Source organism: Caretta caretta, chromosome 1 (genome assembly GCF_965140235.1).
Source record: "Caretta caretta isolate rCarCar2 chromosome 1, rCarCar1.hap1, whole genome shotgun sequence".
In the NCBI taxonomy this organism is placed as follows: Eukaryota; Metazoa; Chordata; order Testudines; family Cheloniidae; genus Caretta; species Caretta caretta.
In genome coordinates this window covers 148,589,791-148,616,940 of record NC_134206.1, presented here as the reverse complement: position 1 = coordinate 148,616,940, position 27,150 = coordinate 148,589,791, and the positions used below count along the sequence as shown (strand labels likewise).

The 27,150-nt window shown below is 39.1% G+C and overlaps 1 protein-coding gene across 18 annotated transcripts in view; it reads left to right on the top strand.

The window, feature by feature from the left end:
- The window catches only part of DMD (dystrophin), a 2,122,534-nt gene that overhangs the window by 2,059,611 nt on the left and 35,773 nt on the right, over nucleotides 1–27,150 (top strand). For 14 of the 18 annotated variants that reach the window (XM_075132091.1, XM_048863645.2, XM_048863674.2 and 11 more), the window contains 5 exons: nucleotides 2,260–2,417; nucleotides 15,470–15,636; nucleotides 17,886–17,997; nucleotides 22,130–22,266; nucleotides 23,039–23,077. In XM_075132091.1, coding sequence (XP_074988192.1) covers nucleotides 2,260–2,417; nucleotides 15,470–15,636; nucleotides 17,886–17,997; nucleotides 22,130–22,266; nucleotides 23,039–23,077 — 613 coding nt within the window. The remainder of the gene's footprint in view (nucleotides 1–2,259; nucleotides 2,418–15,469; nucleotides 15,637–17,885; nucleotides 17,998–22,129; nucleotides 22,267–23,038; nucleotides 23,078–27,150) is intronic. The other 4 variants (XM_048863664.2, XM_048863629.2, XM_048863761.2 and 1 more) reach the window with 1 other exon arrangement.

The window sequence follows — 27,150 nt, the reverse complement described above, 5'->3', positions numbered from 1 at the left end:
TACTAAAACTTTTTTCCCTGACCAGTATAGACAGGATCTAAATGACGAGATGACAAAGTACAAAAAGAAATGTTTCAGGAAAAATTATATTTAGAGCAACTTATGTTATAGCATGTTGAATAAAATACAGTATCTTACGTCTGGTGTCTACAGTGAAATCATACTTGAAAAAATTATGTGCAACCACAGTTGCTATCCCTGGCTGAACAATAAAGATGTGCATATTCATGAAGAAGCTTTTTTTTCTTCTTTCATTTTACATGTGTGAGATAGAGGAAAAAGAGAGTGAGTGAGTAATTTAAAAATCAAAATTCTGCATGTTTTCAGTAGAACAAATCCTTATCTGGAAGAAATCAATTTGAAGCCAATACAAGTTTTACATGAATAATGAATGAGTATAAAGTGAGACCTGGACACTTTACTCATGTGAGTAACTTTATGCACATGGGTACCCCTGCTGAGTTCAATGGTAATACTCATATGTAGGCGTTTACAGGGTTGGAGCTTGAGCAAGAACTTTAGGATTTGACTCAAGATGTATTCTTAATCCAGCATCTTTTTGAAAATCAAGATTTTGAAAAATGTTACATTTTTTTAAACAGAGGAATATGGACCTATATTGAACCAACCTCCTCCTTCACTGTAGCGTTTAAAATATTTTGTAAAATTGGGTCAAATTAAAACATTTAAAATAAAATGTCAAAACTTTGATCTTTAGCTGTTTCCCAGAAAAATGATACACTGTTAGGATTGCAAAAGTTAGAGATGGGAAATATCTATTAAGATTAATTTATTCTCCTGCGAGTGCTGAATACTGTCTCTCCAAAAAAGGCTGCATCTGATTGATTGTAATGTGTAATCTTCCTTTAGGCATTGTAAATGCTTTAATAAGAGGGAAATGAAAGGATGTGCAGTTGGGGATGAGAAGAAAGGAATCTTCTCCCTGGGGCTGTGGACTTGCTCCACCATTGTTCCATTTCCACTACCTGACGCTGCAGTAGCTCCTACTGTCCTCTCCACTTACCACAACAAGGAAAGCCATTAGGACAGAAACATCATAGCAGCTGATCTTTTGACTTTTCTCATTCCTTCTCGCTGATATGCTCTGGGAGTCCCTGTAGAGCTGAGTTCTGCACAGGGAGTTTGCCGCCGACTTGTGCTGCAGAACAGTATTGGTTGTGCCGCCAGGGAAAGTCTCCAGGGCCAGGGAGGTGAAGGCAGGATTTGCCTTGAAGTCATGTATTGTGAGACCAGATATGAGAAGACTTATATGCTTCTAATTAAAAGGAACCAAAAAGAAAAAAAATCATTTGTCAAAACTGTGCTAGGAAACTAATCAATGCTATTGACATTCCTGTGTAATTGCACCCCCAGTGTAGAATGAAATATTAAGGAGGCCACAGCCATGAAAGCATATTATTACTACACTAGTGACATTTTTTACTCTTCGAAAAATAAGCAGAATTTATTCAGGTCATGAATTATCAACTGGGGGAGTACCAAATAAATATTTCAGTTGATCCTAACTTGATTTTTCTTGTTATTACGAACTTTAAAACCTCCTCAAAGCATTTGTAGTATAACTAATTCCCATCTAATTAAATTGTGCTTATGGTAGGATGATGATTCAGTCCGGTAAGGATTCCTTTTTGATAGTATTGCTATAATAGAACAGGGCTTAAAATGACATTTCACTTCAAAAACTAAAACTTAATATGATATTAACATTCCCAATGGGTGGTGGGGCTCTGTAACAGTGTAATGTTTCTCTTTCATTTAAAAAATCATCTTGAGTTCAGTATATTATGAAATATCAAAGTTAGGGAACTTTCTTGTTTTTCAAAGCAACTCATGATGTTTAAACAAAATCAGGTCCTCTAGGCTGTATGTTTAAAGCTGTTCAGACTATACGTACATTAATGTTTAAAAGATTTTGTGGATCAGAGACCCTGTACACGTGTTATGGAGGTATAGCTTGTGTTGGTTCTGAATATTATATAAATGCTGTGAGATTGTTATTTTAGAATGGTCCTTCTTGACAGATACAAGTCCATGATCTTATCAGACATTAGCACTGGGCTACTTATTTAACTGGTTAATAAACAGAGATGATAGCCAAATGGAGGCCCATTGAAAAGGGGCCACTCCCATAATGACACCGCACTTTTGAGCCTCTGAAAATAATTGCGTTTCTGTAATACTTCTGTAGTCCCCGTTGACATGTTCTGTCCCTAAAACTCTTCATTTTCGTCCCTCTAGACCTGTTCAAGCAGGTAGCAAGTTCCACTGGATTCTGTGACCAGCGCCGATTGGGCCTTCTCCTGCATGACTCCATCCAGATCCCACGACAGCTTGGCGAAGTTGCATCGTTTGGTGGCAGTAACATTGAACCTAGTGTTAGGAGCTGCTTCCAGTTTGTAAGCATTTGTGTGGTTTTTGTTTTCTAATGTTTTTCCCTATTATTGTTTTTATTTTTATTTAATTCCACCCTATTTACGTTTCTGTCACTGAGAAGAAAAGTAAAATCCCTTGAGAATGAGAAACAGAAATGTAGGAGAAAGGATTGAATTCTAGGGATTGCTTAAAGAAATTTCATGTTAGTTTGCTAATCTGTTTACTTGGCAAGGCATGTGGAGTAGGTAGTTTCTTCTTGGGGTCTGTCTACAATACAAATACAGAAATGTCAGGGGGGGAAATCCATTTCAGTGCAGTTATCCTGTCCTGGTTAATACATTGCTAAAAGGGGTAGTGTGGACAGGATCTAACCATATTACAACGGGGTCACATGGAAGTTTTTTATTTTATGTGAATTACTTTACCCATCCCTACTTGCCAGCACACATGCCTTTTTGTTATAAAATGATGAAGGTGCTCACCACTGGATCACAGCTGTCACGAAGAACAACAGTTATTCTAAGGCCTGATCTATACCTAAAATTTAGGTCAATCTAGGGACATTGTTCAGGGCTGTGAAAAATTTCTCACACTGTGTGATGTAATTAGGTTGACCTAACCCACGACTGTAGAGGCAGATGGGTCAACATCAGAATTCTTCTGCTACTGCCTGTCAAGTGGGAGGATTTACTACAGTGATGGAAAATCCCCTTCTCTCGCTATAGCAAGTGTCTACACTAGAACACTACAGCAGTGTAGCTTCAGTTGAGCCACTGTAGCACTTGTAATGTAGACATACATACTCTACCGCAGGGGTAGTCAATAGCCAGACCACAGGCCAAATCCGGATCCCCAGGCACTTTTGAACGGATCCCAAAATCTTTTTATTTACTTATTATCACTGTTGTTTTTTATTATTGTCTCTGGCGTCTGGACCTTGATTGTACCTTGACCAAGAAATATGGAGCTTGCCAAAAAATAATTGACACTCCCTGGCCTACCCCATGTACAGAATGTATAAATAACAATGAAAAACAGAGGTCTCCAGTAGAGCGGTAAGAATGGGTCAAATGAATGAACTGTGAAGAGTCAGCATTAGTATTGTTTCAGAGAGGTGACAAGCAGGCTTTCGGTTTGTTTCACTATTTGAAAGGATAATGCTGCTCTCCTTTTAGCAATTCTGTGACCGCTGCTGTGCTCTATATTGAAAAACGCACAGTGCAGTCCAGATTCTTTTCTCAAATTCACAACGGATGAAACTTAAATCACACTTCTAATTTGGGGAGGAAAGTGGGATATTTATCCTTTATTCTTGCCAACAGTAAGATGCATACCTAAACATTTCCAGTTTCCTACATCAAAAGGTTAAAACACATCAGGAATGATAAAAGAAAGTAAGAAGAAGATTAGAGTAGATCATAGAAGAGAAGGCGAAATGCATGTTCTGCTATGCTCATCAATGCATCTTCTACATAACAAATGAGTGGGTGACCTCATCCTCCCTTTCTTATCTCTCTTCTTACTGTCTCCAGGCGTTTTTACATGTTGCTCAAGTTAAACTATGACAGGTTTCAGAGGAACAGCCGTGTTAGTCTGTATTCGCAAAAAGAAAAGGAGTACTTGTGGCACCTTAGAGACTAACCAATTTATTTGAGCATGAGCTTTCGTGAGCCACAGCTCACTTCATCAGATGTGTACCGTGGAAACTGCAGCAGACTTTATATACACACAGAGAATATGAAACAATACCTCCTCCCACCCCACTGTCCTGCTGGTAATAGCTTATCTAAAGTGATCAGCAGGTGGGCCATTTCCAGCACAAATCCAGGTTTTCTCACCCTCCACCCCCCCACACAAATTCACTCTCCTGCTGGTGCTAGCCCATCCAAAGTGACAACTCTTTACATAATCAAGTTGGGCTATTTCCTGCATAGATCCAGGTTCTCTCACTTCCCCCCCACCCCCATACACACACAAACTCACTCTCCTGCGGTCTAAACTGACCACTCTCCAAGTTTAAATCCAAGTTAAACCAGAATATCTGGGGGGGGGGGGTAGGAAAAAACAAGAGGAAACAGGCTACCTTGCATAATGACTTAGCCACTCCCAGTCTCTATTTAAGCCTAAATTAATAGTATCCAATTTGCAAATGAATTCCAATTCAGCAGTTTCTCGCTGGAGTCTGGATTTGAAGTTTTTTTGTTTTAAGATAGCGACCTTCATGTCTGTGATTGCGTGACCAGAGAGATTGAAGTGTTCTCCGACTGGTTTATGAATGTTATAATTCTTGACATCTGATTTGTGTCCATTTATTCTTTTACGTAGAGACTGTCCAGTTTGACCAATGTACATGGCAGAGGGGCATTGCTGGCACATGATGGCATATATCACATTGGTGGATGTGCAGGTGAACGAGCCTCTGATAGTGTGGCTGATGTTATTAGGTCCTGTGATGGTGTCCCCTGAATAGATATGTGGGCACAATTGGCAACGGGCTTTGTTGCAAGGATAAGTTCCTGGGTTAGTGGTTCTGTTGTGTGGTATGTGGTTGTTGGTGAGTATTTGCTTCAGGTTGCGGGGCTGTCTGTAGGCAAGGACTGGTCTGTCTCCCAAGACTTGTGAGAGTGTTGGCTCATCCTTTAGGATAGGTTGTAGATCCTTAATAATGCGTTGGAGGGGTTTTAGTTGGGGGCTGAAGGTGACCGCTAGTGGCGTTCTGTTATTTTCTTTGTTAGGCCTGTCCTGTAGTAGGTAACTTCTGGGAACTCTTCTGGCTCTATCAATCTGTTTCTTTACTTCTGCAGGTGGGTATTGTAGTTGTAAGAAAGCTTGACAGAGATCTTGTAGGTGTTTGTCTCTGTCTGAGGGGTTGGAGCAAATGCGGTTGTATCGCAGAGCTTGGCTGTAGACGATGGATCGTGTGGTGTGGTCAGGGTGAAAGCTGGAGGCATGCAGGTAGGAATAGCGGTCAGTAGGTTTCCGGTATAGGGTGGTGTTTATGTGGCCATTGTTTATTAGCACTGTAGTGTCCAGGAAGTGGATCTCTTGTGTGGACTGGACCAGGCTGAGGTTGGTGGTGGGATGGAAATTGTTGAAATCATGGTGGAATTCCTCAAGGGCTTCTTTTCCATGGGTCCAGATGATGAAGATGTCATCAATATAGCGCAAGTAGAGTAGGGGCTTTAGGGGACGAGAGCTGAGGAAGCGTTGTTCTAAATCAGCCATAAAAATGTTGGCATACTGTGGGGCCATGCGGGTACCCATAGCAGTGCCGCTGATCTGAAGGTATACATTGTCCCCAAATGTGAAATAGTTATGGGTAAGGACAAAGTCACAAAGTTCAGCCACCAGGTTAGCCGTGACATTATCGGGGATAGTGTTCCTGACGGCCTGTAGTCCATCTTTGTGTGGAATGTTGGTGTAGAGGGCTTCTACATCCAAAGTAGCCAGGATGGTGTTATCAGGAAGATCACCGATGGATTGAAGTTTCCTCAGGAAGTCAGTGGTGTCTCGAAGGTAGCTGGGAGTGCTGGTAGCGTAGGGCCTGAGGAGGGAGTCTACATAGCCAGACAATCCTGCTGTCAGGGTGCCAATGCCTGAGATGATGGGGCGCCCAGGATTTCCAGGTTTATGGATCTTGGGTAGTAGATAGAATATCCCAGGTCGGGGTTCCAGGGGTGTGTCTGTGCGGATTTGATCTTGTGCTTTTTCAGGAAGTTTCTTGAGCAAATGCTGTAGTTGCTTTTGGTAACTCTCAGTGGGATCATAGGGTAATGGCTTGTAGAAACTCGTGTTGGAGAGCTGCCTAGCAGCCTCTTGTTCATATTCTGACCTATTCATGATGACAACAGCACCTCCTTTGTCAGCCTTTTTGATTATGATGTCAGAGTTGTTTCTGAGGCTGTGGATGGCATTGCGTTCCGCATGGCTGAGGTTATGGGGCAAGTGATGCTGCTTTTCCACAATTTCAGCCCGTGCACGTCGGCGGAAGCACTCTATGTAGAAGTCCAGTCTGCTGTTTCGACCTTCAGGAGGAGTCCATCTAGAATCCCTCTTTCTGTAGTGTTGGCAGGGAGACCTCTGTGGATTAGTATGTTGTTCAGAGGTATTTTGGAAATATTCCACTATGTAGCAATCTACAGCAAGTTCTTTTTAGTGAATAGTAATGGCAGTAAGTAGTCTTGAGTTATTGTATTTAAAAAACATACAATTATAAAATGACCTGTGGTTTCCTGTTGTGATGGGTGGATTTTTAAAAATCCTTTATTTGATTTTTATTGTCACTTCAGGTTTCAGGGGTGACTCACTTTTCCACAAGCTGACAATGTGGATCAGTTTAGTTCTAGAGGCTTTATATTTCCCCTTACCCACATTTTTTTTAACTTTTGTTGTTCTTGGTGTTACCCAGCCCTCTCCTGAAAAGAGTCTCTGTGCTCTTGTGCTCTTGTGCTCTGTGCAAAAACTGCACCGTGAGCCATGTCCAAAAGATGCCATGGTAATAAACAAGGAATAAGAACATTGGTAGCTAGACGAGATCCTGTGGTAACCTTCAGGGCTTTGTAGGGGGGCTCTGTGTTGCGTTTTTAGGTTTTGTCAGACCAACACAGAATAATGTGACAGCAGCTCCACAGGATGCTGAAGGGGACATGTAAATCTGCTCCCCCTTCATTCAGGTCTCTATGGAGCCTGCCCCTTCCCTTCTCCCATGGAAACTACTGTAACATTCACAAAACTATTTTGAACAAAAGGTGGGGGATAGGAATTTTAATAAATTGTTTTTGTAAAAAGGACCCAGGCCTGTGGGTATACAGTAGAAAATGGATATATTTGTGACATGGAGGGGAACGCGTTTGAGGAAGATATTTGGCTGACCAAAGCAAGGTGTGACACTCAGCTGCATTTGTATGTGTGTGTGTGTGTGTGTTTGGATATAATATGATAGCTTTGGAACACTGCATACAACCAATTCCAAAATTCCTGGGAATATTTAGCCATCAGTGGGCAGAACCCTGTTGAATCTGATACAAATCAAAACACTGAAAGAGCCTGATTCACAGGAAAATTAGGGCCCCCAGACTGCCCAGTGCTGCAGGCAGAGGAATCTTTCTGGTTCCCCCTACTGCTGCCTTCTCACATCAGAGGCAGGACCTTAACTTGGTGCCTGGAGAGATTGTAACCTCAACTCTAATAGTAAGAGAGCCTTAGGAGGGTTTGTAGTGTGGGAACTGGGGATCCAGGGAGGAGGGAAAGGGAGGACAGAATGCGTGGGAGGGGGCAAGAATGGGGGTGAGGGCAAAGTAGCAAGGACCTTAGGGATGGGGCAATGGTGGGGGAAGTAGGGACCCAGATGGGGGTGAGGGAGAGGAAGCAGGTCCCCAGAGAGGACGGGGGAGGGAGTGGGGGGGAAGGGGAGTGGATTTGCCAATGGGGAGGGGAAAGCAGGGGGTCTCAGGGACCCAGAAGGGATGGGGGGCAAAGCAGGGACCTGTAAGGGAATGGGTGGAGGAGGATAATTGTGGTGCTGAGGGCAGCAAGGGCTCAGAAAGGGGGAAATGGGTGGACAGGCACAGAACCAGGGAATTGGAGTAAGGGAAGTAGAGATGGGGGGGGGGGATTGAAAATGGGGCACCTGGGGACAGGAGATGGAGGGAGCACAGAGACCCTGGAATGGGGGGCCCCACATTGGGGTGGTGTCAGTGGTATAAAGGAGAGGGTTATGAAAGACCCAGCTCCAGGCATGAGGAAGTGGGTGGAAGATTGCCTGGAGTCCCTGAAATAGACAGGGGAGAGAGGGTAGCACATACAACTTGTGGGTGGAATGACACTGCTGCACACTCCTTTCTCTCCTCCCTCCACCTTCTCCTTCTGGGATTTTCTTGAAGGGAAATAATTTAATATAGAAAAATAAATCAGGGGATGTGTGCTTTATGCACTGCTGTGTCCAAACGTTGTCTGATGTTAGGTCTTTCTTCATACGTTTCTTTTAAGGACTAAGAATTGTACCTCGGGGTTTATTTATTCTTCGTATTTATATATTTTAGTTACTTGTGCTGATCATAACCTAGTAATAACTTTCAGACACATCAGAAAGTCAGCAGCAAATGTGTACTTCAGAATTCACTCTCCCAACCTGCTTAGGTTAGGTGCTCTGGCAACAGCCTTGTCTGTCATGCACAGCAGCATGAAAATGTGATGTTTACTGTACCAGGAGATAACGGGGGAAATCTCCACCGGTTTTTGTTTGAAGTATAAGTCCTTGAGAATGGTGGGGGAGGGCAGTCTTGTTCTGTCAACATGCAAGTGTTCTCAGAACTGCTGTTTATAACAGCCTGTGCAAATGGTAATAAAATACTTACCATTCCCACAAGCACATTCTTTGTCCTAAAGAATGAGTTTTTTACTTTAGGCTGCTGCTTTCGTTTTATTTTTCTTCCCACCAGCTTGGAGGCTTGGTTGTGGGTTGTTTTTTTTTCCCCATCCTTTCTGAATAACAAAAGGAGGTGCTAATACTAACTGTGAAGAGCAAGGATGTTATGTAGAATATAATATATCCTCCCCAAACTAGAAAAATGTAATTATATTTTGAGGTGTTTTAAAGGCAAAAATCTTAACTGAGGTCAAAAAAACTTGATGAAAATGCTTGAGTCACAGTACATAAGGATTATCTGTAAGGGCCATGAAAAGTTGTGTGCATTTTCTCAGCATTGTATTGTGGTGGTGTGAGGGTACTATATTTCTCTTCTTTAGTAAACATGATAGATAAATGCTCTTGGGAGATAAGGCAGTGTTACAAGCTAAGAAAATTATGTTTGTTGTGTTCCCTTGGCAGGTGTGGTAAGCTTGGATGATCTTGCATTTAAAGGTACTTTACCTCTAGTTTTTGTTGAGCAAAAATTTAGTGTTTTCCATGTTGGGTTCATTTCTAAGGTAAAACTGAAAATATGCTATACAGAGCATGTCAGCCATAACAGTGCTGCTTTGAGGCCTGGCTTATCTTGTTTATTGGCCAAGGAAACCACAGCAGTATTTTTCTAGTGAATCATGCTGGAAAATTGCTAACATACTTTCCTTGGCCAGTATAGACAGGCCTAAATGATAAAAATAAAAATTATGCCATTATCATTTAGGTGTTACACACACCTTTCTTCCATGGGTTACTATGATGTTGAAACTAAGAAATGGGAGCAAAAGAAGAGCCGCAGGTCAGCAGGTTAGTTCAACTCAGTGTACGAAAATGTAACTGCTGTTCCCCCAATACCCTTGTGAAGTGTGAAGGATGTTTGTTTCCTTATGCTGTAAAATTATTTAAGGATTTTTTTCCCCACTGAAATTGGATGTAGGGCAGGAGTTTTTATAGAGTTTTATGTTATCCACATGAAACAAGTAGGGGAGAACATACAACTAGATTATATCTAACATCAGATATACTATTCTATTCATACACATACAAAGAAAATAATTAACTTTCTACAGTCTACATTTGTTATGGATATATGTATAATGTATCGGTGAAAAAGAAAGACTGAGATATTTTTACAACTGTTTTAACTGTGTGCCCACTCCTGAAGTATGTACTCTGACAAACCGAAGCTGGAATAAAGGTTTATAAGCTCTTTGGGGTTTGGGCCATGTATTCCTCTGTGTCCGTGCCCTGCTCCTGATTGGGACCATAGACCACAATTGCAGTACAAAAAAGGAATAATAATAATTATGTCCAGGATGAATAACTGAAATATGATAAATATACAAACACCAGTAAAATCATTGTATCATCAATAGGTGCATCCTCTTTGTGCAGCTGGCCTATAGAGAACTAACAAATCCCTCTGCAAGCTGCTGTGCTATAAATGTCATAAAACTGCGCTCCCTCTGGTGTTCTTTTCGTAGAAAGTTGTGGGCCTGCTTGTATGGAACCAAAAGCTTAATGAGTGGCTTTCAGAAGCAAACCTGAGCAGATCTAAAAGCAATCTTGTGTATGGAGGTTTGTTAAAATGGTAAGAGCAAGGCTGAGGAAAAGAAGAAGGATTTTTTTTTTCAGTGATAATGAATGGAATGTTTGAGCCTTACCAGTAACGTCATCAGTTAGAATAATTTATTTCATTTATATCTGATGTGTCACTAACACCATGACTAGACTGGTTTAGTATAATGCAAGAGATCAAAGTCATCATCTTAGACACTCCAGGGGTTAAGAATGGCATAAGCAGTCTGTGTGGCAGAGCCTAGCTCATGTCATGTCATTGTGATTGCCTTCTTATGTTTGACCGGGAAATAGCACTTGCCTTGGAAACTATGGAGCATTGACGCTTCTTGTCATCTTTATTTATCCCTTTTTAACACATCCAGGTGTGAGGAGGAAAGCTGGCTGCATAGGAAGGTATAAATGTAGTATTAAGCCATTGAGACCAAGAAAAAGGAATGATAATCTTAGCCAAAGAAAGCAGGATTGGATGTTGGAAGACATAGGTTCTATTCCTGGCTTTGTCACACACTTATTTTGTGTTTGTCACATTGGGCAAATCATGTAAATTTCATATCTGTTTCCTCATCTGAAAAATGGAGATAATATTTATCTACTGTCACAGGTTGCTATGAATGAAGCCTAATATAAGATCCTGGATGGAAGACACTATTAAGTGAATATTATTATTTTTAGAACTTATTTCCCAAATCGCAGCGTTATAGTAGGTAATATGTATGTGACTGAAAATATGTCTGATTCTGCCAGACAGCATGATACTACTTTGTACACTGAGAAATAAGGCAGTATTGTACAACACAGACATACATTTGATCTGTCCTCAAATTGATACAGTATACATTTTAGAAAGCCAGAATGAGCAAAAGGGGAGGACGAGCTTAATTCTGGGGGGAGGGCAGTGGCAGAAATATTCAGCTCCCGATCATTGCATAAAGATGCAAAAAATTACCCTGCTCCCCCTCCTTTCAATTGTTTTTTGGCAAACAAATGCAGAAAAACAGATGTCTGAAGTATAATGAATTTGAATATCCCTCCATAACAAATTGTTATTTGTAAGCTGGGAAAGGCTTTATGAATTTTGCTTTATGATTCACTCTGTTGTTACCATAAAAATTGGGAGTTCCATAGAAATGTGTTGAAGAAAAGAATCATTAATATTCCTTACAGCCTGCTCTTGTTACTTCTGATATGTTCTGTCTGAATGCAGACTTTTTCCCTTATGTAAAATCTTCAGCTGCTGCCTTTACTGGATTTAGAGGTTATTAAAGAAAATGTAATAGCAGCTCAGGGAACAGTCAAGAACTGTCTGTCCTATACTGTCTGACCCTGACCAGCTTTTCTCCATGTGGCTTTAAATCTTCATGTAATGTAATTCATAACCAGTTTTGAAACATTTTAATGCAGCTAATCTCCCAAAGCACAGGTTTTGTATGAGCTGTATACCAAATAGGTGGGTAGTCCACTTTTAGGACCATTAGCAATCAACAGTGACTGCAGATTTAAAATGGATTTTTGAATGTTACAGGAGGTGTTTCTTTAGAGCAACTTTTTTCCTGCAAACTTAAAGCAACTACAAAAGGATGGGCTAATGCTTTGGGTTGCTCATTTTTATTCTGTCTACAACACACACTGCAGCATTTCAATACAGAATTCATCTTTTTGTACTAGAAATAGCATTTTAAACAGATACTCCAGCAATACTTTGGAACACAGAGAATGTCTGGGATGAGCGTAGAGAGTATTGTCTAGTAGTTAGAGCATAAGTGGGAGTGATGACTCAGCAGTTCAGTTCTTGACCGACACTGACTCATTGAGTGACCTCAGGGGTAAGTCACTTGACCTCTCTGTGCTCCAATTACTCTATCTTAAAATGGGGACACGGTAATAATGGTTTGTGCCCCACCTCACAGGGATGTCGAATTAATTGATGTTTGTAAAGTGCTTTGAGATTCTTCAGTGAAAGACAATGTGCATCATTCTGAACATAGTCAGCAAATTATTGAATTAAAGCTGTGATTGTTACTCTGGTGGTTATACTTTTTCTATTGTGATGTCTTTTTGTTCTCTTTGCTCCAGTGAGTGTTTTCTTTTAAAAATACTATAGCTAAGAAAAACGAAGGTCAGAGAAAGTGGGTTTAATGCACAATCCATTGGATGTATTGCAGTGCATCAAACAAGATTATTCTAATTTCATACAAGAGATGTATAAAAAATGAAACCTCTATTCTAATATTATTACAATATTGGAAACCCATTTACACTGGGTTTTACAAAGCAGCCAGTGGAACCCTTACATTTTCTGACCATTTCCCAAATTAGCATAAAAATCCCAAGAAAAAAACAAACAAAGCCTTTATTCTGATTAATCCAACTGATGCAGTGTTTTAAGTCAAAGTTAAAGGAATGCATTATTCAGAGGATATTTTTGTGAAGAGTAAGGAGGATGTCACTCCGGGCACCTTTTGACTTCTTATTCCATCTCCAATTATTGACAGTTAATTAGGTGACCAAAGTTGTAAACAGTGTTAAAAAAACAAAGCAACTTGAGTTGTTTTTCCCCCTCCTCCTCTCTCTGCATCCCTGTATTTTTAACTAATTTAGAGGTTTTTCCCACCAAAATTTGTGTCACTGTTCCCTCTGTTAGCTGATCAGACTGGGGTGCTACTAAATTGAGAAGCATCAGGTGATATTGTAAAGATACTCTGAATCTTGAACAAAAGAGAGAAGCACTAGCACTGAAAGTTAATATTTATTATTGTTTAAATAAATTTATTTAATTATGTAGTGTGTGTTTGGTGCCACAAAATGAAGACAGTGCTTGCTCTGTGGGCCTTTAAAATATAAAAGGCAGACACAACAGAGACGACAGGGATGTACTGGAAATCCCGAGTAGACAATAACTAGGGTTTGGAAATTTTTTAAAATTATAATTATTAGCTACTCACTCATTTCATTGGGAAGGATTTGAATGAATATCCAAACTACTGGGGATAACATCCACTATATAAGGGACACCATAGCGGGGGCGGGAGGAAACGCACAGAAACAGGATTGCTTGAAGGTGATTATTGGGACATCCAAGTTGGTATTCTTGGCAGAGTGAAGGAGATGAGACGACTAAACTCCCAATATGTAGTCCAAGTCAAAGTTGTGTAGGCCTTTAAGATAAGTACAAGAAATTTAAATATGATGTAGTGGGAAAGGGAAGTTTACAGAGGAATTCAAAGAGGTTGGGGAGTTACATTGTCAGTGTCAGATTCAAAAAGTCATTTTAATGGTTTACCTTTGGATGCACCAGGAAGGAAAAGCAATATGAGAATCAGGGAGGCTGAAGAGAAGAGTGGGTTGAAGTAATCAAGGCAGGAGATATCCAAGGCCTGGGCTGGCTTTAGCTGTGGGATCTTAGAACACGGGTAATCAATTATTTTTTGTCAAGGTCCAAATTTCTTGGTCAAGGTATAGTCAAGGTCCAAACTCCAAAGAAGAAAATACAGAAATAACAACAATGATAATAAAGAAATAAAAAGATTTTGCGGTCCATTCAAAAGTGTCCGGTGGTCCGCATTTGTCCCCTGGTCCACCTTTTGACTATCCCTGTCTTAAAAAATGGGGCTGAACATTCAAAATGCTGTTGAGGAAGAAATCACAAAATGTGAGTATGTGCTGGACATACAGGAAACTTGAGAAGGGGCAGTCAAAGATGATTCTCATGTTGCAAGCCTGTGAGACAAAGAAGATGGTAATTTTGTCGATAGCTATTAAGAATGGGGAAAGCAGACAAGGGAAGGAGAAAAAAATAAAAAAATAAATTCCTAATGGTGAAAAAATAAGAAACTCAGATTTAACTGTGGTAAACTTAAATTGTTGGCAAAATATCCAAGCAATGTCAGAAAGACAAACTAGATTGCAGGTCTCCATGCAGGAAGATGGGGAAAGAGTGCAGAATTAGATGTATGAGTAATCACTGTAAGAGATGGTAGTTAGAATCATGTAAGCAGATAAGATGTGAAAGGAAGAGAGACATCCAAGGGACCTATGAGACTTCTGCAAAAGAGGAATGGGGGAAAAAAGAATGAAGAAATATTGGAAAGATATGAAAAGAACCAGGAGAGGATAGTGTCATGAAATAGATGTTCTGTGTTGTCATAGGCCCTGATCTAGTTACCTACTTAAGTACTCAATTTGATGGGACTACTTTTGCTTAACGTTAAGCACATATTTTAATGCTTTGCTGGACTAGGACCTGAAGTGGCAGAGAGGTCAAGAAAGATATGAATGGATTATGGACTCCAAGATTTGTCTAGCAATGGGGTCAAGTGAATAGGTGGAGGTGTTTGGATATAGAGAAGTGATCTCCGAATTTGTGTCAGGAGTTGAGAGAGAATATAGGGAATTTGAGGAAATCAGATGCTGGGAAGCGAAGAAAGTGTTCATGGTGGAGAAAAGGGACTTAGAGAGGTACTGAAAGGTAGTGATTAAGCTATAGGGTTTTTAATCTAGGGCTCAGTGAGAGAGAAGAAGAGTTGTTTAGCCAAGAAGATGGCAGTACTGAAGGAGAAGTGGACAGATCTGGAGTGGAGGAAGATCATGTGGTCCTTGGATTTTCTCCAGTGGAGATCAGTGGCACAGGTCTAGGAATGGAGGAAGAGGATGTTGGGTATGAGCCAATGCTAGGGGTCATTAGGAAGCATGATGTGATGGGAGAAAGGGACAAAAGAGGCACAGATGGAAGAATGAGTGGAGCTCAGAGAATCCTCTATATATAGCCGGTAAAGGAGACGAGAAGAGTGATGAGAGCACAGAGATGTCAATGGGTTGGAGCTCATAAATGTGCCACAGAAATGTTAGAGATGTTAAAGGGAATGAAGTGGAGTTCAGAATGAGGTAACACATTATTCAGGAAACTGAGCAGTGCCTCTTGAGAAGAAGATCCTGGAAGTGGCATTTAGGGTTGGTGCATGGGAGAGTTGTCCAAGATTGAAGGCTCAGTGACGAGGTAAGGGGTGAGGAGGCAGGAAGCTGGTGGGTTGGACAGGAAGTCATCAGGACGCTGTTCTTTGCTAAGTCCTTGTCTTTATTCACCCTTTCTCACAGGCCAATAACAAGCCAGAAATTGAAGCAGCCCTGTTCTTGGATTGGATGAGGCTGGAACCACAGTCCATGGTATGGCTGCCAGTGTTGCACAGGGTGGCTGCTGCTGAAACTGCCAAACACCAAGCTAAGTGTAACATCTGTAAGGAGTGTCCCATTATTGGATTCAGGTACAAAATAATACCCCTTCTGCTACAATACTTACAGCTGCTTAGCATGCTAAGATGTATAACTCTTACCCAGAAGAAAATGTTTCTGTTTTTATTCCTTTGATTTAGCAAATATAAAAAATAAACAAAAAAGCAAGTACTGCTATCCTACAGGGAGAACTATATCCATGAATTGAGCACAACAGTATTGAGTGGGGGGAGACAATTCAAATCAAATGCTTCTTTTCCTGTCAGTCCTGCTCCTCCCCTACCAAAGGACTGGTGGATTGTCCTAGTAACTATAGAATTTACTTTATATTCCATCTATTCTGTAAACATGATTATGTTTTCTGGATTGGATCCTAATGAATTGCTTTCCATGATGATATAAAAGCATGCAAATGAACAGAAAAAAAATTACAGAAGTACAAAAATCCAGGGCTATTTATATATTTTTCGGAGAAAGAGAGTTTAATTGGTGGTAGAAATACTGTTATATTATGATCGTTGCCTTGCCTTCGACAGAATCTACTCAGCCTATCTTCTGTAAACATCTCTTATTTAACAATAATCAGAAGTTCTTGATTCTGAAATGTTGCCAATGGATTTAAATATCTGGATGAACCCCGTGGTTACTATAGCAATGAATAAAACCACTGTGTTGTAAAATGGCTATGTATTGGTATGCCTGTTCAGAATCCACTTAACTGCTAAGTAAATGCTCGCTTTCAATTATGCTTAGACTCGTTTTATCACTTTGTTTCCTAATAGCTGCTTTGTATGGTTTGTGTGTTTTTTATTCATTATGGTCTTTTTTACCATTGATATTTATACTTCTGGGTATCGTGCTGTTTACAAAGAGCTTTTTATAATGCTATTTCTAAAGCCCAGATATTCAACAGAGGGCAGGCAGCATTCATATAAAGATGTCGTCATTTCACTCTACATTTGAGGGTTTGAATGATGACTTTAGGTGGAGATGCAGTGGGAAGGTGTCTCACTTTCTTCTCACTTTTCCCCCTGGTAGCTGGAGGAAGTGCTTTTTTAAATCCCTGGTTTTTTATCATTGTATCAGTTCCCTTGCTATCTGAATTAATCTCCTCGTGCCTTTACTCCCAATGCATATTTCAACTTGGAGATGGTAAACTTTATTGACTGAGGGGATGAGCTTGCGAGTAGTTTACTACATCTAGAAAGTTTTCTATACTTTCCTATTCCCAAATGCAATATAATAAAATGCCTATTTACTTAACTTTGTCTCCATAATTATTCAAACAAAGTCAAAGGGTGCTATTGTTGTGAGCAAGGGCTGTCAGGGGACTGGATAGCCTTCTGGTTAAGGCACTGGACTGGGAGTGAGCAGATCTTGGCTACATGTGTGCATCAAATCTAATCTATAGTATATCTCTCTAGTATATCTCAAGTATTTCCAGGGCATCTATTACTGTGGTATGTAAATTATGCTTAGATAGTGTGTGTGCGCCTCAGTTTTCACTTCTTCAAAATACACATTGTGTTGGAAGGCATTGAGAGAGTTAATAACTGTGAGACTGACAACATCTAGAAACAGTGCTGTTAACTCTCTCACTTGAAATTATTGCTAATGAACCTCTTAAAACAACACAGACTTTGTGTTCCTGGCTCCTTCCCACACTGCAATATAACAGAAATAATAGGTGTTGAGGCTAAACGGATGTTTGTAAATGTGCATTGAGATCCTTTAATTTGAAGGCTCTTCATACGTGCAAGCTATAATAATAAAGAAACTAGACAGAACTCAAACATATTGCTATTTAATGTGCAGAATGCAACAGAGCTTCCTGGGGTTATTTGAGGGGCATTTTTAGTTGAATTTATTTGGTTAGGAGGTTTGATGACAGGAAGGGTAGGAGGGATAAAAATAACTGACATTAATTTCAGCTTATCAGAAATGTGCGGGTACATTTTGTATATTTTTTTAAAGACATTGGTTCGGTTTTCCTTTGGCATATGTGCTTTCCCAGCATTATCCTGTAATTACTATAATTTTTGTGATTCTGCTTTTTGCAAATGTATACGTAATTTTATAATCACCTTGCTTCAAATTGTTTGCCATATAGGGCCAATAGCAAACATTTTACTATGCTTACTGTACAGTGCATTGTGTACAGCCAAGGCTATCTTGGGGGGAAAGGAGCTATTAGCAAAGGAAACTACTTTACAAATTGAAACAAAATTCAATTATGATACGCTATGAAGCTCTAAAGGCAATTTTTTCCTCCCTCCATCAGGTACAGAAGCTTAAAGCACTTTAACTATGACATCTGCCAAAGCTGTTTCTTTTCTGGCCGAGTGGCAAAAGGCCATAAAATGCACTATCCAATGGTGGAATACTGCACACCGGTAGGTATCTGCCTCAGTGATGCTTAATGTTGATTATTATGTAGAAGTAATAAGCTTCAGTTGCTATGTGCAAGCTAACAGAGCATTTGTGCAGGACTTCTTTCGGTAATTAAGTCACCTTTTATACACCCCTGTCTTTACAGCCTAGCATTTTGAAATGCACAGTGAGGAATAGCAGTAATGGTTTGAAGTAACTGGGAGTTAAGGTTTACTGCCTTTCATTGTTTATACAACGCTATATCAAAATCATTCATTATATGCTAATTGATTCTGTGCTCAGTGTTAAATAATTGATTTTATATATTCTACGGTAAGACTAGGATTCTTGAAAAATCTATTTGTATCCGGGGGGGGAATCAACTCACAGTATATCAATGAGGGCTCTCCCAAGGCAGCACCCCCATTCTTTTTTCCAGTGTACTATAAGCATGTAATAAGCTCTGTACTGAAAGAGCAGTCACTAATAGAATTAGTTTAATGTGATAGCTGTTTTGACAGATGGTGTCAAATGTTGGTTTGGTCATGACTGTCTCTTCAGATGCAAAATTATTCTCAGCATACTAGTGGTGGTGTTTTGTTGTAAGATGAAATAGTGATATGTAAAGATCTAGGAGGTACTTAAGAATAGCAAACTGGATTTTCACATCTGGAGACCAAGAGCCAGATTTTTCCAGTGCAATGCCTGTGCTTTGTGCTTCACCATTCATGTTATCTGGCCCTAAACCCTCTTTAACTGGTCCAGGGAGGATTATTCATGTAAAGATGATTCTCCCATGGCATAGAGCAGACAAGGCAGCTCTTTACCTTCCCCTGTAAGAGGAAAATGTGGAAGAGGTAAGATCATCCTGTACCACACCACTTCTCAACTGTATTTTTGGCTCCATGGGTCCATTGTAGTTGTGTGTAAATCAGAGCGCTCTTATGTGGTGCAGAAGGACTACCACTATACTGAGTTTTAAGCCATGTTTGCAGACCCAGCAACCTGCATTTTGTGCAGTTTTGATGCATCTCACAATCTGGCTTCCAGTTTATAATGTGGTTTAGCACTGATCACAAGATCCTGTATTTTTGCCTACTAGTCAAATGTAATTGTTTAAAATAAAACCATCAAAATAATACATAGCCAACTAGGAAACTAAAAATGTTTGTATCTAATTTGTATGCAGATTAAGGGACATGTGGAAGGTACAGTAAGGGTTGTAAGCTTGTCTCAATGAATGGGGAGTTAAAAAACAAAACAACAACAAAAAACAAGAGGAAAATATATACCCTAAGATGTTATGATGTGGCAAGAATAAAGTTTCTGTCCATTTTTATGATATATTTTCATTGCAGCATTATTTGTTTTGGACTTCAACCATTATTTTATTTATGACATGCATAATACCTTCTAAAACATTCAGTTCACTGTGTATTGGAGGATATGGCACTGCCTGGAGTGAATCTCTGCAAGTACAATACATTTGCTTCTGACAGCTTTTCACCAAAACTCTCCATATGCTTTATCCTTTCCTGCCCTTTCTTCATTGACTGAGATTACTGGAAATGATGATGTGTTGAACTGTTGCTCATTTCAGAGGGAAAGTCTAGAACAGCTCAGACAAATCTGAAATGATTATTCTACTGTAAGCATTGCTAGAAAAACTGTAATCTTCAGATTCATAGAGCACATTTGTGCATTCCTCACAACTGTAGTTATAGGTTATTGTTTCTTCTTGCCACCTTTATTGTCCTAGCAAATGAAGCAAAGACTTCATGAAAAATGTATACTGTACACAGAGTAACACCTCTGCTACCACCATTTTTTACCTGAATGATGCGTTTTGGCAACAGAGCTCTAACTAATGGGAATTTCTGTCCCTCAAGTGATTTGAAGGTAAATGAAACAATAAGAATAAGAGTCTCCCACTCACAGTATCACTCCTTTGAGTCTATTATAGGACCCGGTACACTTTTCCATAGAAATATAAGAAATTCAAATTAATAACAGGCAAAATAATGAAAAACAGAAAACCCAGAGTGCATGCAGATTGCTGAGCTCAGTCTTAAGAACCCATTTCACAGATAGTAAAAATCTTCTTTATTTCTGAGCTCCAGCAATCCATACTAATTAGTTGTGCATAGCTGAACCAGCAGTGAGCTGACTTAGGAGAGGATTAAACTGGAAAAAATGTGAGCAGGTAGTGCCAAAAGTCTCTGAGCTATTTTTTTTTAACTGAAAAATAACCCTCTAAGTACTGTATCACTGAGTCCTCAGTGTCTAGAATGTAATGATTTGAAAATGAACAAAAAGAGTTACAGTGGCCCCCTCTACAAGATTTTAAGCACCAAAGTATTTGCTGTCTCAGCCCAAGAGAAAGCCGTCACCCTTATAGACAATTTAACTGTCAGTCGGCCAAGACTGCCTTCTTTGTTGTAAGCTTCCAAAATACCTGAATGTGTCCAACTAACAGTGGAGTGTGTGGTGGATTTTCCACATATCAAACAAGAATCTGTGATTTTTAGTCCTATTCAAGAAGAACTTGAGAATTCCTACCAGGTCCAAACAATGCAACAGCTTCTCCTTTCCTCAAGAGGGTTGAGTCAGAATAAAGGCAAGGCAATTCCTTGATTTTTTTTTTTTTTTTTTTTAGTGTAGAACTAAACTAAGAATATCTGTTGCCTGAGGATTTCTGTACCAGCTACAGAAATTGGCAAAGTGATGGTTTGGCTTCCACTCACCAACAAAGATACTTTTGTTGAAAAAAAACTGGAGGTTGAGATACTACTCAACTACTTTCCTAGTCTGCCAGGCAGGAATCACATCGAGTTTTTCCACAGGATGGACTGACCTCAAAAGAAAGGGAGAATTCTTTTCCACCCCATGCAGAAGAGCAGCTTCAGTAGAGAAGTGCTTTTGTTAGTCTTAATGAGGGCATTTTCAACCCAGTTTCAAAGGATAGGGACAGGCAAAAACCAGCAGCATTGTGACAGTTTAAAGGCTAGAACCTAGCAACTCATTCCTCTCTCAATAGGAGGCATATTTCTTATTATACAACTAAAAGCAAACTAACTTTACCTCATTTCTTTCTGCCAAATTAGACATACCGGGAAGGACCATCCTTATGTGAGTCAGGAAAGAAATTAATTTATTGTAGGATTGCAGTATTGCAGAACCTAGTTCCTCCGTGAGGTGTAAGAACTTGGGTACAGATTTTAAAAAGTAACTCAAGTCCTCCATTAAAATTCATCAGAGAAGGGTCATCTGATACTTTATCAGACTTACGAGAAGAGAAGGTCCCTAGTTCCTCCCTTTTAAGTCTCTCTGGTAGACTTGTTTTGATTTCTTTTGGGCTTGGCTTAATTTGCTGTTTCTTCTTTTGTACTTTTAGGTGGCTTAGATGGGAGAGAGGGACCTAAGTTCAGGCAAAGGGTTAGAGCAGTTTGAGTAGGCTATGCTTGGGCCCAAAGTTGTTCTAAATGCCTACTAACTCTGAGTTGAACAAGCAAAAGGAGAAACAGCCCATCCCAGAGTTTTTCACAACTCTACCCTCCTTTTTATGTAAAGAAAAATAAAACAGTGAGGGCAGAGAAGGCTGAATAAGGAAAACTCTTTTGGGAAGATTGTGACAACTTTCATAGACTCTGCAGTCACTGAAATAGTAAACAAAAGGTGCTCATTGAGAGTGTGAAGACTCAGAATGCTGGCGTATCAGGAAGTCATTGCCAGGTCTCACACTTGCTGCATATCCTGTTTTTCAACTATTTTAATATTTGAGCCATGCCCAGTCAAAGCCTTTGCCTGCTCGGTATCAAGGCAAAACAGAAACTGTGGGATTTCATCTTCTGATTGATTGTCTGCCTCAGATCCCTTGAGAAGAGGGACAAGCCTATTATCACAGAACACGGGAGTTCAAAGACTAGAACTTGGTTGGTTTTATATATTTGGCAAATAGTAACATACCTCACATTGTTTGGGAAATACTTTATATCTACAATGATAAGTGTATGCAGTTTTTGATGTTCCAAAGGTCAAATCATTAGGTGCCTCTGTGCTGTGTTCTCATGTACTATGTCAAATGATCTAGCAGAAGAAAAGATGATCAGCGACAATAATAATTAGAGGGTGATTTCATTGTGATGTTGCTTTCAGACAACTTCAGGAGAAGATGTCCGCGACTTTGCCAAGGTACTGAAAAACAAATTCCGAACAAAACGGTATTTTGCAAAGCACCCAAGAATGGGCTATCTGCCTGTGCAAACTGTCTTGGAGGGAGACAACATGGAAACGTGAGTAGCTAGCGCTAAAGCAAATAAGTAGTATATCATTTGATATGCTCCTCGAGCTCCCAGCTGGCACCAACTCCCTTCACTTCCTTAATGAGTAAAGCCTCTTTTTATTTCTTTCATTTTTGTTTACTATGGCTGAAAGGAAAACACAAGCTGACATTTCAATTGCCATTTCCTTCAACTTTTTTCACCTATCCTTACAAGACTTTTAAACTTCAATTAGCAAAAGAAAAATACCTCCTACTGCTTTGATTTTCTTGTAAGGCCTTAAAATGGATAAGGTAATTTGGAAACTAGCAATCTTAGCATTACATTTTGACTTTCTTCCAAAAGGTGCTATCTCTTTAGTGAGGTCTTTTGTTTATTTTTTAATTTGATTGCCACAGCCTAGCTTTCTCTTTTCTCTACCCATGGATGTGGTCACACAAAATGACTTAAACTCATTGTATTTAAAAACAAGCAACCAAAAAAAACCAGCGATGCTGCTCATGGATCAATGAGTGGCCTTACCTTCTTTTAACTTTACCACAAGTTTATAATAATTAGCTGTTTAATGGCAGTTGCACAACAGCTTGTTATCTCTCTTTTTCTTTTAATTAATATTTTGATTTTATTTCCCAGCTTTTGGTTAGATGCTTTTCATGGTCATTCACGTTGGTCTGTTGGATTTTCTGTTTTTCAGTTGTTGTGTTTTTTTTAATCTTTCTGTAATTATTTTGCTGCTGAGTTTTTCTGCCTCCCTCTCTTCACCTCCTCATTTTTTGTCTTGCAGTCCTGTTACTCTGATCAACTTCTGGCCAGTAGATTCTGCGTGAGTACTTTTGCTGAAGTGTGCTGCTGCAGCTGCGTTCCCTCACTTCTTTGTTTTGTTTTTGTTTAGTTTTTACATATGTTCATTTCCTTCTTTGTTTTTTTTTTCTTGATAGCCTTTCTGAGAGAATAATTTTTATTCCAGATCGGTAGAATGGGATAACACCAGGGTTTCCCAGGCATCGTGAAATGTATACCGTATACTCTCTCCGGAGGGTGTATTCTCATCTGATTAATAGGGATTTTGGTGCACAGTCCTACTAATGCTTCTGAGAGTGTGTCATTTCTGAATAAGAGCAGACTCCTTGATTGTAAACTAAATGTATTTCAGATGATATACACTGAAAGTTACAGTTTTTCAAAAATTTCAGAGATGACAGTGGTCTTGCAGTTAAGACCATCATTTAAAGTTTTACTTACACTCTCATGCACACATACACAACCCCTCCCCACGCCATCCCCATGATAATCAACAATTCATTGGATATTTTATTACAGTCTCTTTTGTTTTAGAAGGTATTCTGAGGAGACCTTGAGATAGGGCGTTGGGTCTTAGAGTTCTAAAAATACTGTGGAAAGTTTTATATGCTTTTCAGAAACAAAACCAATAAGATTTCTCAGCTGTAAACTGATTTTTCATACATGCACCATCTCTGCACATGTTTCATCTTATCGTAGTAGTAGGAGCATCAGCATGAACGACAGATTTATAATTGTCACTCTGGCGTTTGCTACCACATGACAGTGCTAATTTTAGACTAGTGTAAATTAAGGTTACTTTTAATTCTTAATTCACTCACAGGTGAATATCAGTGAAGAGAGAACCATAAAATATTAGGGAAGATAAAAATGTTTTTACTATTGTTAGCATATATGCTTTAAAATGTGTGACCTACATGTCACTTACTATGAACTATTATTAGAATAAGCAACAGCAAAATATATACATTGGAATATTGATTTATAATTTTCACACACAGCATAGATTGTCGTGAAGACAGATGGAGCACTCTTTCTCTAGAAGGCTGATTTTAAGATGCTAAGAAATCTGCATGTTATTCCAAAGTGCATGTGGTTAACACTCAGCTTAGTAAGAATATCAACAAAGCTTGGAACTAAAGTGTAGTAGAGGGCTTTGGAGTTATGTGCATTGTGTTTGTAAAATGGTTTCTCCTATAAATGCACCCATTGGTAATTTAAGCACACTGTCTATCGAAATACATAGACCCAGATTACTGACTCTTTAAAACACAGTTAGATCTTTGACAAGAAAAAGTTAAAAATCAAAAACTCATAAAATAAAAGCTTGGGTGATACAGAATGTTGTTGCTGTGTCTAACATAGTCACAAATAAGCTTGTATAACATTTGTTTTTAAGGCATGGTGCCCACAGATTACTTATACTAATAACTTTGTGACATGCTACACTAAGAGCTTTATACCAACGGTAGGAAATTTGATTATTGGATCAAAGAGTTTAACTTACACATGATACATCAGAAACCACTATAGAGATCATGGCTAAATAGGTTTAAGGAGCGAAATTCTTCCAAATTTCCCTATTTCACCCATTTTAGGAATGGAATCCTTCATCATAATAGTACAGATCATAACTCTGAAAGCATTTAACTAACTATCTGACCACATTCTGCTTATCGGACAACTCTCTCCCAGGCCTAGAGCCCTGGTTCTGGGTATTCAGTATCAGTTTTCTATCAGTCTCCAAAGTGCTCTGGCCTAAATGTGAATCATCTAGGAATACCATTACAGCACTGAGAATATGCTGATTAGGTGGACATCATGATATTTGGGGCTGGCATTGTTTATAAAAATATGTTAAAGTGTGAGGCTTCTTAGCACTGGTTCAGACTGCTTATGGGTGGGGTGGATATTTTGCAGATACTCTGTAGTTGCCAAGCATTACAGAGGCAACTCATACATTCTATAATGTAATTATGATTTCTGTTGTAATCACTTGATAGTACTGAACTGGGAATCTGTCACTAAGAAACACTTTCTTGATTCTTTACTTTCAAGAACCCTTGACCTGAGGAGCTGAATAGTTAATTTCAAAACACGTTGCTGGGTATCGTTACCTAATTTTCTACAGAGGGTAAAGGCATTATAACATGATGTCTTAGCTACTCAGCTCTCACTTGGCTTTAGTAGGAGACTCAGGGTTATAACTGCGGACACCGCTTTGAAAAATTTATCAATGTTGTTTTATTTAAAAATGTTTGCCTCTGTTAAACATTTGCCATGTCCCTTAGCCTTACTACTGATTCATTAATTTGCTATTCAAACTGACTACGTCTTGATTACTTCTGCTAAGGAACCAAAGGAAATAAACTTCTATGAAGCTGCTAAATCTAACTTACTCATGGACTCATTTAGGTGTCTTCTGCCTGTAGTTGGCACGTCCACATAGCCAGTTTTATCAAGTTGTCCAATACTGTGCTGTCTTTAAACAAAATTGCAATGTTCTCTTAAAATAATAATAATAATAATAGGAAGGAAGGAATCGAGGCTGGGCTGGGTTGTTTTGGTGATATGCACAAAAAGCCAAAGCCCTATTTCAGGAGTTTCCAGAGAAATCTTTAAAACGTTTTGGAGAGTGGGATAGAGCTGGTAGCAGAACTAGTTCATGAAGGAAAAAGTGGTCAGAAACAGAGGCTTTGTGATGCATTAAATCTTTTTGAGGGGGGAGATTGCTTAAAATGAGAAATAATAGCATTTTGGACTATGCCAGTTATTTTTTATTTATTTTGTGAAATTATTTTGACCTATTTCCTCTCTTGTAATAGTAAAATATATATTTCAGATTTATGCTCAAGTTTCAATGTCATTATCACTATGTATGTTAGTTCAAGGTACACAGGAAGCACTCCCTGCTCTCCTTTAAAGATGCAATTTAATTTCTGATCAGAAGATGCAGTCAGGCTCTGAATGTCAAGAATATAGAAATTGGGAGATATCCGCTAAATAGCAAAATCTTAATATTATTATTAATAGTAAATGCCTACTAGCACAGATTTTGAAAGTGTCCTGATCTACATTATTCTGGGTTACCTCCAGTTTTAGAGGAGTTCCATGCAAATCAGGATATCTGGTTACAATTAATTGCCTATCTTCCAAGAATATCTTTGGGAGTTAGTATTGAATACTTCAATGTAGTACATTGAATATTTATCCACTGATCTGTGCATGGTGATATCTAAAAGCATGGTTCATAAATGTGGGCTTGACAATGCCAAACCTTGTCTCAGAAAAATGCGATTCATGATAATTGACCTATAAGTATCTCACAGAAAAAGCTTTTCTAGTCTATGAGAAAAAGCATCAACGATAATGACTTCTAAATGTACAGTATATAGCTCTGTGAATTCAGAAGAAGCCTATTTTTCTAAAGCACTTCGCAAACTGCTTTAAAAACCGGAATATGACCAGAAATGTATAATCATCCTATGCTTTGTAGGATCATCACGCCCCTAATACAACAGCACTACGTACCATTATAACTTGTAGCATAGGAATTGTTTCATCTGCCACTGAAATGCAACCATTCTGGAGTTGAACACAGTCTCTCTTGGACTGTACCAGTAACACTGCATAACAGTTAGAAACTAATAAGTGAAAGCATTTCATCTACCAAAACTTTTTTTTTTTTTTTAAGGATTTTAGGTAGCCAAATTCCAACTTGTGTATTTTTTTTTCTAAGATTCTAAGGCCTTGTTTACTCTAGAAAGTTATACCAGTTTACCTGTAACAGTATAATTACTGGTCCAACCCTGTGGTGTAGATGCTGTTATACCAGTATAAAGATGCTTTATATTAGAATAGCTGTTTCCATTTGGGAGGGAGAATAAGTTCTGCTGGTATATGGCACCTTTATGCTGATATTACCCTATCACTAAAACACTGCACCCCTGTAATTGACTTAGTGCTACAGGCACAACTTTCAATTGTAGAAAGCCCTAAGGCAAACTTATTCTTTTGAAAAGTCACAGGGATTCTTCAGTTCAGAAATGTGAACAGGAGTTCAGTTTGTAATGATCAAAAGTTGGGGAGGTCCAA